At 45.9% G+C, this 13,962-nt stretch overlaps 1 protein-coding gene across 2 annotated transcripts in view; it reads right to left on the bottom strand.

Annotated features, from left to right (window-relative positions):
- The window catches only part of vapb (VAMP (vesicle-associated membrane protein)-associated protein B and C), a 109,018-nt gene that overhangs the window by 56,112 nt on the left and 38,944 nt on the right, over positions 1 to 13,962 (bottom strand). For both annotated transcript variants that reach the window (XM_068000699.1, XM_068000700.1), the window contains exon 2: positions 5,199 to 5,351. In XM_068000699.1, the coding sequence (XP_067856800.1) occupies positions 5,199 to 5,351 (153 nt within the window). The remainder of the gene's footprint in view (positions 1 to 5,198; positions 5,352 to 13,962) is intronic.

The raw sequence follows: 13,962 nt of genomic DNA, 5'->3' as shown, positions 1-13,962 counted from the left end.
TCCCCTGGACCTGATGACATACATCCAAGGGTTTTAAAAAGAGGTGGCTGCAGAGATAGTGGATGCATTGGTTATGATCTTCCAAAATTTCCTAGATTCTAGAACGGTCCCAGTGGATTGGAAGGTAGCAAATGTGACCCCGCTATTCAAGAAAGGAGGGACACAGAAAACAAGGAACTACAGGCCAATTAGCCTGAAAACAGTCGTCGGGAAAATGCTGGAATCCATTATTAAGGAAGTGGTAACAGGGCACTTAGAAAATCATAATATGATTAGGCAGAGTCAACATGGTTTTATGAAAGGGAAATCGTGTTTGACAAATTTATTTGAATTTTTTGAGGATGTAACTAGCAGGGTAGATAAAGATTCACCCTAAACATTCACTTCCTTCACCACCGGCGCACTGTGGCTGCAGTGTGCACCATCCACATGATGCACTGCAGCAACTCGCCAAGGCTCCTTTGACAGCACCTCCCAAACCCGTGACCTCTACCACCTAGAAGGACAAGAGCAGCAGGCATATGGGAACAACACCACCTGCACGTTCCCCTCCAAGTCACACACCATCCCGACTTGGAAATATATCACCGTTCCTTCATCGTTGCTGGGTCAAAATCCTGGAACTCCCTTCCTAACAGCACTGTGGGAGAACCTTCACCACACAGACTGCAGCAGTTCAAGAAGGTGGCTCACCACCACCTTCTCAAGGGCAATTAGGGATGGGCAATAAATGCCGGCCTCGCCAGCGACGCCCCCATCCTATGAATGAATTAAAAAAAAGGGGAACCAGTGGATGTAGTATACTTGGATTTTCAAAAGGCATTCGATAAGGTGCCACATAAAAGGCTGTTACACAAGATAAGGGCTCATGGGGTTGGGGGGTAACATATTAGCATGGATAGAGGATTGGTTAACAGACAGAAAACAGAGAGTAGGGATAAACAAATCATTTACAGGTTGGCAGTCTGTAACTAGTGGAGTGCCACAAGGATCAGTGCTTGGGCCTCAGCTATTTACAATCTATATTAACGACTTAGATGAAGGGACCGAGTGTAATATATCCAAGTTTGCTGACGATATAAAGCTAGGTGGAAAGTAAACTTTGAGGACACAGAGTCTGTAAAGGGGTATAGGCAGGTTAAGTGAGTGAGCAAGAAGGTGGCAGATGGAGTATAATGTGGGGAAATGTGAGGTTATTCACTTTGGTAGGAAGAATAAAAAATGTTCTGTTTTTTTAAATGGTGAGAAACTGTTAGATGTTGGTGTTCAGAGAGACTTGGGTGTCCTCATACAAGGAACACAAAAAGTTAGTATGCAGGTACAGCAAGCAATTAGGAAAGCAAATGGAACAGTGGCTTTTATTGCAAGGGGGTTGGAGTACAAAAGTAAGGAAGTCTTACTACAATTGTACAGGGCTTTGGTGAGACCTCACCTGGAGTATTGTGTACAGTTTTGGTCTCCTTATCTAAGGAAGAATGTACTTGCCTTAGAGGCGGTGTAGCGAAGGTTCACTAGATTAATTCCTGGGATGAGAGGGTTGTCCTATGAGGAGAGGTTGAGTAGACTGGACCTATACTCTCTGGAGTTTAGAAGAATGAGAGGTGATCTCATTGAAACATATAAGATTATGAGAGGGCTTGACAGGGTAGGTGCTGAGAGGTTGTTTCTCATGGCTGGAGAGTCTAGAACTAGGGGGCATAGTCGCAGAATAAGGGATCGGCCATTTAAGGCTGAGAGGAGGAGGAATTTCTTCACTCAGAGGGATGCGAATCTTTGGAATTCTCTACCCCAGAGGGCTGTGGATGCTTGAATATATTCAAGGCTGAGATAGTCAGATTTCTGGACTCTAGGGAAATCAAGGGATATGGGGACCGGGCAGGTAAGTGGAGTTGTGGTCGAGGATTGGCCATGATCTGATTGAATGGCGGAGCAGGCTCGAGGGGCCATGTGGCCTACTCCTTCTCCTATTTCTTATGTTCTTATGTCCTGGCGCCTGAAATTAACACAGAATTTACTCATCGATAACTCACCATATAAATTTATAAGCAGTTACAAGTGGTCATAAAGGGACAGACCAGGACCAACAGCTAAACAGCACCAAAGGAGATCCAGTAGCATAACAACCACTCTGCCCAACATGCTTTAATGTGCCTTTTGTAAGATTCATTTTAACTCACTACATTAAATTACTTCCACCAGAATGACTGACCTATAACCACCCCGAGTGAACATAGTACAAAAACTTCACAGAGCGACCATTACATTTTAGTGAGTTCTTAGTGACATTATTGCAGCACAGTAACTGTTGCAACATGGGCAGCAGTCCGAGTTAAACCGTACCGGTAAACTGAGTGTATGCAGGATAAGCTGTTCACTTCTGGCATATAACAGAGTAGTGACAGGGGGTAGTTAGTCCGATATTGGGAAGTGAGTACGGAATTGCAGTCATTTGGGGGTCAAAGACACAGAGTCTGAAGAGATAAAAGTGGACCCACAGCCACATCCTTCACCACCTCCAGATTCAAGGGCTCCAACCAAAAACTGCTGAGCCAGTAGACAGCTGGACCCGTAACTAAGAGGCTTGCAAGGTAATTTCAAAGGACAAAGAGTCCACCACACTGTGTGGACCAAGTACGGGTGGCTGGTTCCCTTATCCGAAGGACGTCAGTGAACCAGTTGGATTTTTATGACAAATAGCCCACAAATAATCAAAATTATTGATCTGAAGGCACGGCCTCTAGACTGTTGGTTGAGTATCACAACCACTACACTACCATATGTACACTTTTAATATTAGACCCTTGCTTCAATATTGCAAATACATTCTTCCATAAAAAGAAATTTACGGTTTAATAGGGTTGGATTGAATTGAAGTGATTCATAAAGCAGTGCAATACTACTGAATGCAGTATAGTGCAGGCTAATGAAATGCTGTTAAGTTGGCCAGAGAAGGGATGTGTAAATAGAGGATCTTTGCATGAAGAAGTAAAAGGAGGAAACGGTATCTGTGTGCGTGTGAAGTAACAAAGTCATAGTCAGAACAACGCACAGATGTCCTTCAAGTTATAGTGGAGCAAGGCCAGGTTGCAAATGTAATAAACAAATAAAGTATAAACATAACTAAGATAGCCGCAGCTCGTTAGAACAGACCTAGGAAGAAGGAAGCTCTGAAGACGTAATGTGTTATCTCTGATCTCCGGATCGGCTAACTGTACTCCATCTGTATTTGTGCTGTGGAGTTAATAAAGTCTTAAAGATAATCTGTTGTGAGCCTGATTATCTGGTCTCCAATACCGTAAGACTCCATCGTTAGATTCAACAATAGATTTTTTTTTAAAACAGGGTCCCAAATCTTTAGCCATCACACTTCCATCCAACTGTCAACAGATTTTTGACTCACTAGCACTTTATTCCTGTTACTGTGCACTAATATAAAAAACATTTTCTGCGGTGATGGCATGGTTTGCCTTTGAGTGGTTATAACTTCCATTTGGTGGGGGTCCCCAGGAGTGTGTCGGTCTTTGCAGGGGGCCCCCGGGAGTGTGTCGGTCTTTGCAGGGGGCCCCCGGGAGTGTGTCGGTCTTTGCAGGGGGCCCCCGGGAGTGTGTCGGTCTTTGCAGGGGGCCCCCGGGAGTGTGTCGGTCTTTGCAGGGGGCCCCCGGGAGTGTGTCGGTCTTTGCAGGGGGCCCCCGGGAGTGTGTCGGTCTTTGCAGGGGGCCCCCGGGAGTGTGTCGGTCTTTGCAGGGGGCCCCCGGGAGTGTGTCGGTCTTTGCAGGGGGCCCCCGGGAGTGTGTCGGTCTTTGCAGGGGGCCCCCGGGAGTGTGTCGGTATTTGCAGGGGGCCCCCGGGAGTGTGTCGGTATTTGCAGGGGGTCCCCGGGAGTGTGTCGGTATTTGCAGGGGGTCCCCGGGAGTGTGTCGGTATTTGCAGGGGGTCCCCGGGAGTGTGTCGGTATTTGCAGGGGGTCCCCGGGAGTGTGTCGTTATTTGCAGGGGGTCCCCGGGAGTGTGTCGTTATTTGCAGGGGGTCCCCGGGAGTGTGTCGGTATTTGCAGGGGGTCCCCGGGAGTGTGTCGGTATTTGCAGGGGGTCCCCGGGATTGTGTCGGTATTTGCAGGGGGTCCCCGGGGGTGTGTCGGTATTTGCAGGGGGTCCCCGGGAGTGTGTCGGTATTTGCAGGGGGTCCCCGGGAGTGTGTCGGTATTTGCAGGGGGTCCCCGGGAGTGTGTCGGTATTTGCAGGGGGTCCCCGGGAGTGTGTCGGTATTTGCAGGGGGTCCCCGGGAGTGTGTCGGTATTTGCAGGGGTCCCCGGGAGTGTGTCGGTATTTGCAGGGGGTCCCCGGGAGTGTGTCGGTATTTGCAGGGGGTCCCCGGGAGTGTGTCGGTATTTGCAGGGGGTCCCCGGGAGTGTGTCGGTATTTGCAGGGGGTCCCCGGGAGTGTGTCGGTATTTGCAGGGGGTCCCCTGGATTGCGTCAGTATTTGCTGGTGTCAGTTTTCAAAGGGGTTCCCCAGAGTGTGTGCCCTTACAAAGAACAGTATGCAAACCACCAGGATATAAAATATATCAATGTTTCATCTGCTTTCGCAGTTATATACGTGCATTGCACACTGTGGAAGTCAAACTGAACAAATTAGTTTATATTATGAACAGAGTATCAAACCAAAAAAAGGTTTATGTAAAACATTGACCTAAACAAACTGTAGCCAAAATCACATCAAACCCCACAAAGGTACTGGAATAAAGAATGGAGTTACGTGTCTATAAACATACAACAGTAAGAAATTAGACACTGTTTGCAAATGTTTCATGAAAGTAGAGTTGCACATAATATATATGCGATGAATGTTTACAACATGCTTCAAACACTCCAAGAGCTGAACAAGGTTCCATTGCGGATCACATTATGTGGTGTCACATCAGGAAAACTTTAGCTTCTGGTTCCACGACCTCTGTCTAATACCAGTACATTCCAATTACTCCTTGGCTGAACCAAAAACACCGGAATGATTTTTCTTTTCCTCACTCTCCCCATGCCTCCCCCGACATTCAACACAAGGCCCTTCTTCCATCTTTTTAACCCATCAGCACTGGAGTCATGTCACGCAGAATCTGAGTTAAGACACCTAGGGCAACTGGCCAAGAAAGGTTAGGCATCTGCAACCAAAGTCCCAGTATAGAACTGCAGCATGTCGTACCTGATACATTGATTGAAGTCCCTGCATCAATAACTCCGCTGTTAGGCCTCACACAATACCTACGCGGGGCTGTAGTCTTCACTTTAAAACATACATTTTTATCTGAAGGATTACTTAGTTTCAGGTTTGTAGTGACAACATCTGTGAAAGGACCTGTAATGAAAAAAAAATTGTTAAAACATTTTAATCATTTTTCGCAGTGTTGTCACTCAATTTATTTATTGTTCTAGCAGATTCCCCGTGGCGCTGCTCACAGATAGTCTCGGGTCTGGAGTGTGATTGTGATGCTCTCTTCTACCTGGCCATCCCTTTAAGGCCACTGCTCCAGATAAACAAATCTAGGTAATTGTATCTACTTAGAAACTATGGAGGTTAATGAGCGGGTAGCTGCAACTGCTTATAAATTTCAGGTTCCAGGTCTCTTAACGGATTTTCCCTTTCTTATGATTGTTTTGTATCTGTAACTAAGTATGACATTTGGACATGTTGTTAGGCCCAAGACTTTTTATATGTAAAGTTGAAGACTGGCACCCATATACTAAAGGAAGGGGGCAGGAGGATGCAGGTGGTGAGGGATACAAAGAAGTGACCGGACATGGTCCACAGCTCAAGATCGTCTGCCCCCCTCCACATCCATCTCTCATTCAGATTAATAGACCACTTAATAGAGAATACAATTGTCAGTGAAGCCGACCACATAACCAAGAGTAACGAACAATAGTTTGGGTTCGAAAAAGTAGCCAGAATTAGTACACTCGGCTGTCAGCTTCACTCCAGACACCCATCTCAGCAATGAAACTGGACAACATGACTGCAATTAATAAAGGCTCATCATCAAGTGGTTTTTCCCAATGAATAACTAACATCCTAATTTTTCTCATTGATGAATGTTTTGTTAAATGTGTGCTGAGGACCTCATTCAAGTGACTAAACTCTGCAGTGTAAGGTATCAGAAAACATCTTCACACGAAGGTTGATAAATATCTGTAATAATCTCCCCATCAGGTTACATAGACACACAGACTTTATGGGCATTCAAAATGCCAGTGGATACTTGACTAGAAGGCTGAAGGTACTGGAGGGAGGTGGTATGAGATGGCCTACTTGCATCCTTGACTTTCCTTATGCTCACATAATGTAGGGTACCCAGATACACAATCTTAAAAAAGAAACTGGTAGGGGCAAACCAGCAGTGCCACTCACAGTACCAACACAGAGTGAGAAAGACGCACAACTGCACTTGTTATCCCCCAGAGTCTTCGAGAATGGACTTAGCCGAGGAGGATAATTTCCCCACAGGAAGGAGGAAAATTAAATCAATCTGAGGATGACTAAACGCCTAATTATGTCCTAGCAGCAAACTATAAAACAGCACAGCAAAGCGCTAACACCCAGTTGCCTGCCTCCCATTATGGAGGGAATTAAGCACAATTCAGGAAAATATAAAAAGCAAATCATGCTTTTTTTTAAAAAAAAGATGGGGTCGTAGATGCTGCAAGTACTAATCAAACTTACCTAACCCACAGTGTCGATTTATCCTATAACTTTAGCATCATTGTAGAGCATTAAATCTGTAATCAGGGCCCGATCCAACTTTGGAAAGAAGCAGAGTGTGGGGGGTAGATTCAGATTGTTTCAGTTTGACACCAGTGTGGTATCAAACTTGGTTTTGAAGAGCTGAATGGGTCCACTACATCCCCGGGCACTCTTTACACCTACCGACATTAATTTCAATGTTTAGAGAGTGAAGAAGCACACCTCTTCAAGCTAAGTATTGAAATTTAACCTGCTGGGAAGAGTCTGACACATCTGCATGCACCGAGCTCTCTTTTGGACAGGGCAATTGCAGCGACAGCCAGGCTGCGTAAATAGGGTAAAAAAACTAAATACTGCAAATGCTGGAAATCTGAAACAAGGACAAAAAAATGCTGGAAACATACAGGTCAGTCCGCATCTCTGTCAAGAGTACAGAGGAGTTTATGTATCGGTGTGTGGAAACATTAACTTGTCTGTTCTCTTCACAGATGTTGACTGACCTGCTGTGTGCTTCCAGATTGTTCTATTTTCATTTCAGTGTAAATAGGGTACTATCTACCTGGAACCGCACTGCATCTAGCAGTCGGAGACAGCATACGTTCAGCCTTATAGATAGCAAAACAAGAGCTTCAGTTGTAAAATTTCCACCACAAACTACAGGTGAGAAGACCTCACCGAGGACTGGTACTTGATAACACACCCCCTCAATACAGTCATCTTTTCACTTCCATCTTCAGTTGTGTAACATGCGGGGATCCAAAAAGCAGTGGATGCCATCATTTGTAACAAGGTCTTAGCTTCATAACTTAGTGAGCTTCAGAGCAGAGTGTCACTGAACAAAGCTCCACATGAAGGTCAATGGATGGCTGGGTCTAAGAGGTTATGAAGCCAAGAAGTAGTGTGCGTGGCATGTAAACCCCGTAACTGGGGGATGCCATACAATTAATCAATTCCCCTCTGACATACTTTTGTTTGTACAATTATATTTAGAAGCCAGATGGTCTGGTATCACAATACGGTACAAAGGTGTGCAGATGCTTCATTATTAGCAAGAGATTTCTCTGATGTCAGTCAAAGTATCTTTCCGAAAATAAGGGCACACACTTATTACTCAATACATTTTTTTCTCCCCCTCGAAGGTGCCACGTCCACGATACGTATACACGCATGCGTATGCATCTGTACAACTTTCAGTAGTGGTTACTAGTTACTGAGCAAGAGTGGGAGCTTTGGCCAAGCCCAGGTGCACTGAAACCTACCGGAGCCTCAACAAGTGCTCCTGCTGAGATCAGGTAATTTAGCAGAGCCTGGTGAACCTGCTAGTCTATATAGCTCAGCTACACACTGCCTTCACCAACCCAAGCATTCGGGGAGTCATACTCAATGAGTGTAGAACTCTGACGAAGTAAATATGTGAGTGGAGCTATGTTTATACAGTTAGTTCTCAGTAGGGCAACTCTACCAGTGTAATTCTTTTTCATTTCTGTCCTTAAGAATTAACGCTCCTTGTGATTAGCACTGAGTGCAGTTGAGTGGGGACGGCAGAACTCTATGTCTGCTCATTCAAACGCATACACAGAGCTCTGCTCAACAGCCTTGGACGCTTGTGAGATGGTCAAATCTTTCAATCGTCAGAATTGAAGGATGGTTACAGTCGTCGCCTACGGTTTACAGAGCACCAGCTGCAGCGCTAAAATCTTCAAAGAACCACTGTTTCCAAGTCCAGCCAAACACCACCACAGTCTTGTACTGCAGCGCAATTCTCTATCGCCTGGATGGACAGGCGAAGAGTTCCCCATCAACTCTGGCCCAACCAGACTGCCGGATCAAGTACACATGCCGACTGGTTATCTGGTGGTAACTTGAAACCAACTCCTGTGGAGGATTCTCAGTGCCTCTGATGGCACTGGCACATTTGTACTTTGACAGTACGCTTGCTTTGTATGGAAAAGAGGGCATTAATTGGGCATTGAGTGGCTACATTCTGAATATTAGCATAGATCCTGATTTATAGAGATTACGTGCATACTAAACAAGGCAACATGCACTCATACCAGCATAGCTAGTCAACGTACCAGACTCTTTCATCACCATCCCTGGGTATGTCCTGTCCCACCGGCAGGACAGACCCACCAGAGGTGGCAGTACAGTGATATACAGTCAGGAGGGAGTGGCCCTGGGAGTCCTCAACATTGACTCTGGACCCCATGAAATCTCATGGCATCAGGTCAAACATGGGCAAGGAAACCTCCTGCTGATTACCACCTACCGTCCTCCCTCAGCTGATGAATCAGTCCTCCTCCATGTTGAGCACCGCTTGGAGGAAGCACTGAGGGTAGCAAGGGCACAAAATGTACTCTGGGTGGGGGACTTCAATGTCCATCACCAAGAGTGGCTCGGTAGCACCACTACTGACCGAGCTGGCCGAGTCCTGAAGGACATAGCTGCCAGACTGGGCCTGCGGCAGGTGGTGAGCGAACCAACACGAGGGAAAAACTTACTTGACCTCGTCCTCACCAATCTACCTGTCGCAAATGCATCTGTCCATGACAGTATTGATAGGAATGACCACCGCACAGTCCTTGTGGAGATGAAGTCCCGTCTTCGCACTGAGGACACCATCCAACGTGTTGTGTGGCACTATCACCGTGCTAAATGGGATAGATTCAGAACAGATCTAGCAGCACAAAACTGGCCATCCATGAGGCACTGTGGGCCATGGATGGCAGCAGAATTGTATTCCAGCACAATCTGTAACCTCATGGCCCGGCATATTCCTCACTCTTCCATTACCAACAAGCCAGGGGATCAACCCTGGTTCAATGAGGAGCAGCATCAGGCGTACCTAAAAATGAGGTGCCAACCTGGTGAAGCTTTAACTCAGGACTACATGCATGCTTAACTGCGGAAGCAACATGCTATAGACAGAGCTAAGCGATTCCACAACGAAAGGATCAGATCAAAGCTCTGCAGTCCTGCCACATCCAGTCGTGAATGGTGGTGGACAATTAAACAACTAACGGGAGGAGGAGGCTCTGCAAACATCCCCATCTTCAACGATGGCGGAGTCCAGCACGTGAGTGTAAAAGACAAGTCTGAAGCATTTGCAACCGTCTTCAGCCAGAAGTGCCAAGTGGATGATCCATCTCGGCCTCCTCCCGATATCCTCACCATCACAGATGCCAGCCTTCAGCCAATTCGATTCACTCCACGTGATATCAAGAAACGGCTGAGTGCACTGGATACAGCATCCCAGCTGTAGTGCTGAAAACTTGTGCTCCAGAACTAGCTGCGCCTCTAGCCAAGCTGTTCCAGTACAGCTACGACACTGGCATCTACCCGACAATGTGGAAAATTGCCCAGGTATGTCCTGTCCACAAAAAGCAGGACAAATCCAATCCAGCCAATTACCGACCCATCAGTCTACTCTCAATCATCAGCAAAGTGATGGAAGGTGTCGTCGACAGTGCTATCAAGCGGCACTTACTCACCAATGACCTGCTCACCAATGCTCAGTTTGGGTTCCGCCAGGACCACTCGGCTCCAGACCTCGTTGCAGCCTTGGTCCAAACATGGACAAAAGAGCTGAATTCCAGAGGTGAGGTGAGAATGACTGCCCTTGACATCAAGGCAGCATTTGACAGAGTGGCATCAAGGAGCCCTAGTAAAATTGAAGTCAATGGGAATCAGGGGAAAACTCTCCAGTGGCTGGAGTCATACCTAGCACAAAGGAAGATGGTAGTGGTTGTTGGAGGCCAATCATCTCAGCCCCTGGGCATTGCTGCAAGAGTTCCTCAAGGCAGAGTCCTAGGCCCAACCATCTTCAGCTGCTTCATCAATGACCTTCCCTCCATCATAAGGTCAGAAATGGGGATGTTCGCTGATGATTGCACAGTGTTCAGTTCCATTCGCAACCCCTCAAATAATGAAGCAGTCCGAGCCCGCATGCAGCAAGACCTGGACAACATCCAGGCTTGGGCTCATAAGTGGCAAGTAACATTTGCGCCAGGTAAGTGCCAGGCAATGACCATCTCCAACAAGAGAGAGTCTAACCACCTCCCCTTGACATTCAACGGCACTACCATCGCCGAATCCCCCACCATCAACACCCTGGGGGTCACCACTGATCAGAAACTTAACTGGACCAACGATATAAATACCGTGGCTACAAGAGCAGGTCAGAGACTGGGTATTCTGTGGCGAGTGACTCACCTCCTGACTCCCCAAAGCCTTTCCACCATCTACAAGGCACAAGTCAGGATTGTGATGGAATACTCTCCACTTGCTTGGATGAGTGCAGCTCCAACAACACTCAAGAAGCTCAATACCATCCAGGACAAAGCAGCCCGCTTGATTGGCACCACATCCACCACCCTAAACATTCACTCCCTTCACCACCGGCGCACAGTGGCTGCAGTGTGTACCATCTACATGATGCACTGCAGCAACTCACCAAGGCTTCTTCAACAGCACCTCCCAAACTCGTGACCTCTACTACTTAGAAGGACAAGAGCAGCAGGCACATGGGAACAACACCACCACCTGCACGTTCCCCTCCAAGTCACACACCATCCCGACTTGGAAATATATCGCCGTTCCTTCATCATCGCTGGGTCAAAATCCTGGAACTCTCTTCCTAACAGCACTGTGGGAGAACCGTCACCACACGGACTGCAGCGGTTCAAGAAGGCGGCTCACCACCACCTTCTCAAGGGAAATTAGGGATGGGCAATAAATGCCGGCCTCGCCAGCGACGCCCACATCCCATGAACGAATAATAAAAAAAAAGTTTAGAAATTAGATTACTAGTCAGATGCTTTGGTGACTCATTGCAAAGCAACTAGTGAGAGATTTTAGCCAGGATCTTTTCTCATTGTTGCTGCAATTCAATGGCCCATTAAATTGTACAAATGCAACTGAACACAAATCACTAAGGAATCCAGTCAAACCCTATACACTTGTGGCAGCTGCCTGAACGCCTGCAACGTTCCCTTAGAAGTACGGGGCACTGATTGGAATATGCTGGTATGTCAGAGTTCCACACCGGCTTCCTTCAACTCCTGGCTCAAGCTCAGCAGTGAACCCTTTCAAAACAGAAGAGGGCTTTAGAAGCACTAAAGGATCAAAAGCAGGGCTGCAGTCACATTGGGGCATTATCCTGGTGATATTAAGGGACACAGCCGTTGTTCTGTGAGAAAGTCTTGGTACAAGGGGCAGAGAGAGCTGTGTTTTAATTTATTTAAAACTGTACAGGGTTGTTTTCTTTTGCTGTACATGCACACATGCCAAGCGAGCAAACAAACACTCCGGAAATACCGACAGCAATGCAAATTGAGGCTCCACTGAAAATGTATTGGGGGGAAAGACAACAGTATGGGTGCTGGCTGGTGAAACAGTCAATGCTAAAATATACATATAATTCAGCAAAAAGAGAGGCTTATACAGAGTCTACTTAATATAAATGATCACACATGGGTTACTGTTTTACAGGTCCTTCACCATAAAATTACTTTTATCCAATTACAGCTCAGTAGAAATTTTTATTTACTGTGAAAAAATGATTAGACTGAATACTGTAAGCAATGCTGCCACTAGACTGGTAGAATGTGTTACCGCTTTTAATTCAGCACTTCTAATTGCCCCCAGTGACAGGCCTGATCTCAACAGTCCTTCCCCTCAGTTCTGTTGAAAGAACACTGAACTGAAATGTTAACTATGTTTCTCTCTCCACAGATGCTGCCTGATCAGCTGAGTGTTTTACAGAATTTTCTGATTTTATTTCAGTACTTTACCTTAGTGTTGTTTCACTCAAATTGCTCTCTCCAGACACAACCCATGTGTGGAAGGACACAGCACAATAACTGTGCTGCTGGCTGTTTTTCTACTATTCAAGTGGACGCAGTATGAACATTTCACACATCCATTAGAAATCCTAGTGGCAACACTGGTAAAGCATACATGTAACATCCAGTTGCAGACTTTTTGAGTCAGTGGGTGAAAACATTCTGTTTCACATTGATCTCCAAGGATAGTGTTGTCACTAGCCACATGTGGCTAATTGGGAATCCAGATGCGGTTAATTGCATTTCTTGATTAATTTAAAAATGAGTAATATGCACCGTCGTTGGGCATGTGATCTCAACACTCATTCACGTGGCGTATGCATGTGAACTTTAACCTTTTTGTGCGTTTGATAGTAAAATAAAAAGCAGAATGTGTGAGTGTTTTTTGATCGGAGAGTGATATTTCCTCGGTTACTGAATGGTGGTAGATGTTTGTTAATTAAATATACACTCCTGAAGTACATTTACCTGGATTGTGTGTACTGCGTTTTCCACTAATATTAGTGCATGTGGCTGAAACGGTGTCACCATGGCCACACTGTCACTGGTCAGTGATTTCTATTGAACACTCTCCCAAGGAATTTATTTCACCCTGGAACCTGTGATACAACAGAAATTTATCTAAAGTGTGTTCACATACAACTTGTAGTCTAAGTTGAAGAAATGGGCAGATTCAATGCCATGTGTTGGATTACTTTCAAGCAAGTCACCGCTCGTGGCAATTTATCCTGTGTCTAATTCTGCTTTTAGCAAATTTCTCCCCCATCGGGCCATACATTTTACATTCATTACCCTCTTTCTCTTTCTTCTACAAATCCTTTGCCCTTATTTCTACCTCAGTGTCCTTCAAAACATCTGAACCAAAAACATGGAGCACGACTGACGTGAATCAGTGAATTGAGCCTCAGAAGGAGCGTCACGAGAAAGTGAGCTGTGATACTTCTGGATTTCACTTCTCACAGAGAAAGGTGCCCAATCCCATAATTACAACAGTCGCTAGGCAACAGATTTTTAAAATATATAAATATTATATAAGATAATTTTCATTATTTTTTCCTGGCTCATTTAGGGAATGTCATGTTCTAATTATTTTGCTTTGAAAATTCATTTGGAGAGAATGTTCAAAACAAACATTCGAAACTTGCGTCAGGCAGCGAGCGAGTTTGAGCAGCAAGCAGTTACACTGCCTCCAGCTGTATTGGGACCAAGCCCACCGGAGGATAGCATGCTGTCATCTAGCTTTAGACGGACAGTACAGTACACCCACGATGCATGAAGGAGGGCTGTGGGATACGATTGATATCACTGACCGAAATGGTCACTTATCAGATCAGCACTCCCCTGCCCCCATGAGATGTAAATCATATCCTGAGAGTCATCACAGC

This window comes from Heptranchias perlo, chromosome 19 (assembly GCF_035084215.1).
Source record: "Heptranchias perlo isolate sHepPer1 chromosome 19, sHepPer1.hap1, whole genome shotgun sequence".
In the NCBI taxonomy this organism is placed as follows: domain Eukaryota; kingdom Metazoa; phylum Chordata; class Chondrichthyes; order Hexanchiformes; family Hexanchidae; genus Heptranchias; species Heptranchias perlo.
Note: the sequence above shows the minus strand (reverse complement) of the source record. Positions and strands in the feature narration are given on the sequence as shown.